Source organism: Gekko japonicus, unplaced genomic scaffold (genome assembly GCF_001447785.1).
Source record: "Gekko japonicus isolate JY-2015 unplaced genomic scaffold, Gekko_japonicus_V1.1 scaffold2364, whole genome shotgun sequence".
NCBI lineage: Eukaryota > Metazoa > Chordata > Lepidosauria > Squamata > Gekkonidae > Gekko > Gekko japonicus.
The window spans coordinates 103,492-105,190 of NW_015173209.1; the positions used below are offsets into that span (position 1 = coordinate 103,492).

The 1,699-nt window shown below is 38.7% G+C and overlaps 1 protein-coding gene across 1 annotated transcript; it reads right to left on the reverse strand.

Moving 5' to 3' along the window:
* Positions 1 to 292: 292 nt before the first annotated feature.
* Positions 293 to 1,243, reverse strand: LOC107120038 (olfactory receptor 6F1-like). The gene has a single exon (XM_015422678.1). The coding sequence runs from the start codon at positions 1,241 to 1,243 to the stop codon at positions 293 to 295; it is 951 nt and encodes a 316-aa protein (XP_015278164.1).
* Positions 1,244 to 1,699: the final 456 nt, after the last annotated feature.

Genomic DNA, 1,699 nt, shown 5'->3' on the forward strand with positions numbered 1-1,699 from the left:
GTATGTAAGGACAGCCTGATATGTGTTCATTATGAGAGAAATGTATTCTGCACTTTCTCAGTTATTTATTAGCTCATCAACAGCTTAGTATTTATTCTGGGGATGAAGGCTAGTGAGTTCTGGCACAATTGGAGCCCCACGGAACATTCTCTGACATACTGAAGGACAGGGGAATTGCTCTGTTCCAGTGATCTCCTGGAAATTTATAGAACTGTCAGTGATGTCAGATGGATTTCCTCAATGAGTTTAGCTTTCTGTATCATGGATATTCTGAATCTCACTTGTTTTCCTTTTATTTTCTGTCAAATAAAGTCAGAGTTGTGCTTTGGAATACACTCCTGAATGCTTCTTTCACCTCAGTATTCCGAAGTGTGTAAATGAAAGGATTTAACAAGGGTGTGACAATAGTATTTAAGAGGGTGACTATTTTGCTCAGTTCCAAGGAGTTCTGCTTGAAAGGTATGACATGCAGGAAAATGGTGGAACCATACCATATAAGGACCACTGTGAGATGGGAGGAACAGGTAGAAAAAGCCCGTTGCCGACCTTGAGCAGATGAGATCTTTAATATTGTGGTGATGATATAAATATAGGATATCAAGGTTGTGACACAAGAGCCCAGGATAACAATAAAGGCAATAAGAAACCACACAACGTCAATTGTGTAAGTGTCAGTACAGGAAAGAACTACCCAAGGCTCAATGTCACAGAAGAAATGATTGATAACATTGGAGTCACAGAAAGACAACCTGGTAATAAGGAAAGCTGGCAAAGAAATGACTAGGAAGCCACATATCCAAGAGCCAAAAGCCATTTGGAGAGACAAAGTTTTGGACATGATGGTGTTATAATGCAGTGGGTGACATATGGCCGAATAGCGGTCATAAGCCATGACGGCAAGCAGAAAATATTCTGTACATCCCAAGGAGAAAACAAAGTACATTTGTGTGATGCACCCTATGAAGGTGATGGTTTGATCCTGGGACACAAGGATTGCTAAAGTCTTGGGAACCAAGGCAGTCGTATACCATATCTCTAGGAAGGAAAGATTGCAGAGGAAGAAGTACATGGGAGTGTGCAGTCGTTGTGTGCTCTTCACCAAAGCTATGATGGCCACATTTCCAGAGATTGTGAGTATATACATAATGAAGAAGAACATGAAAAGGAAGCTCTTCATTTCAAGAGACCCAGGGAATCCCAGAAGGATAAATTCCTTCACACTGGAGTCATTTCTGTCATTCATCCGAGTAGGTTTACCTGTCAAAACGTCATGAAAACCAGCTGCTTAGGAATTAGGTTAATTATGTTATAAAATTATTTGTATTCCAAGAAACACACAAAAATCTACCATAAACTAAGTGATTTAAAAATAAAAATATAACCCTAATATATATGTGTTATTACATAATATTGCTATTTACGTTTCTATAGAACATAAGAATTGAGGAAGGTAAAAAGATGAGTCCTTATTTTCAAGTTATTGTTCCCATGCTTTTCTATATCAATCATCCCCCATGTGAAATGTGCAGATTTCTCTACAGGATTTGTGGGTTAATAATATAGTACTATACACTGGGGGTGAATCCTACCACCTTTTCTTCTCAGTGTTGCTTGACTCCCTTCTTCACTGCAGTTTCCATTTCATATGGATTTTGTCTACCTGAATCCCATTATTCCTGACAAAGTCTACAAAGTCTTC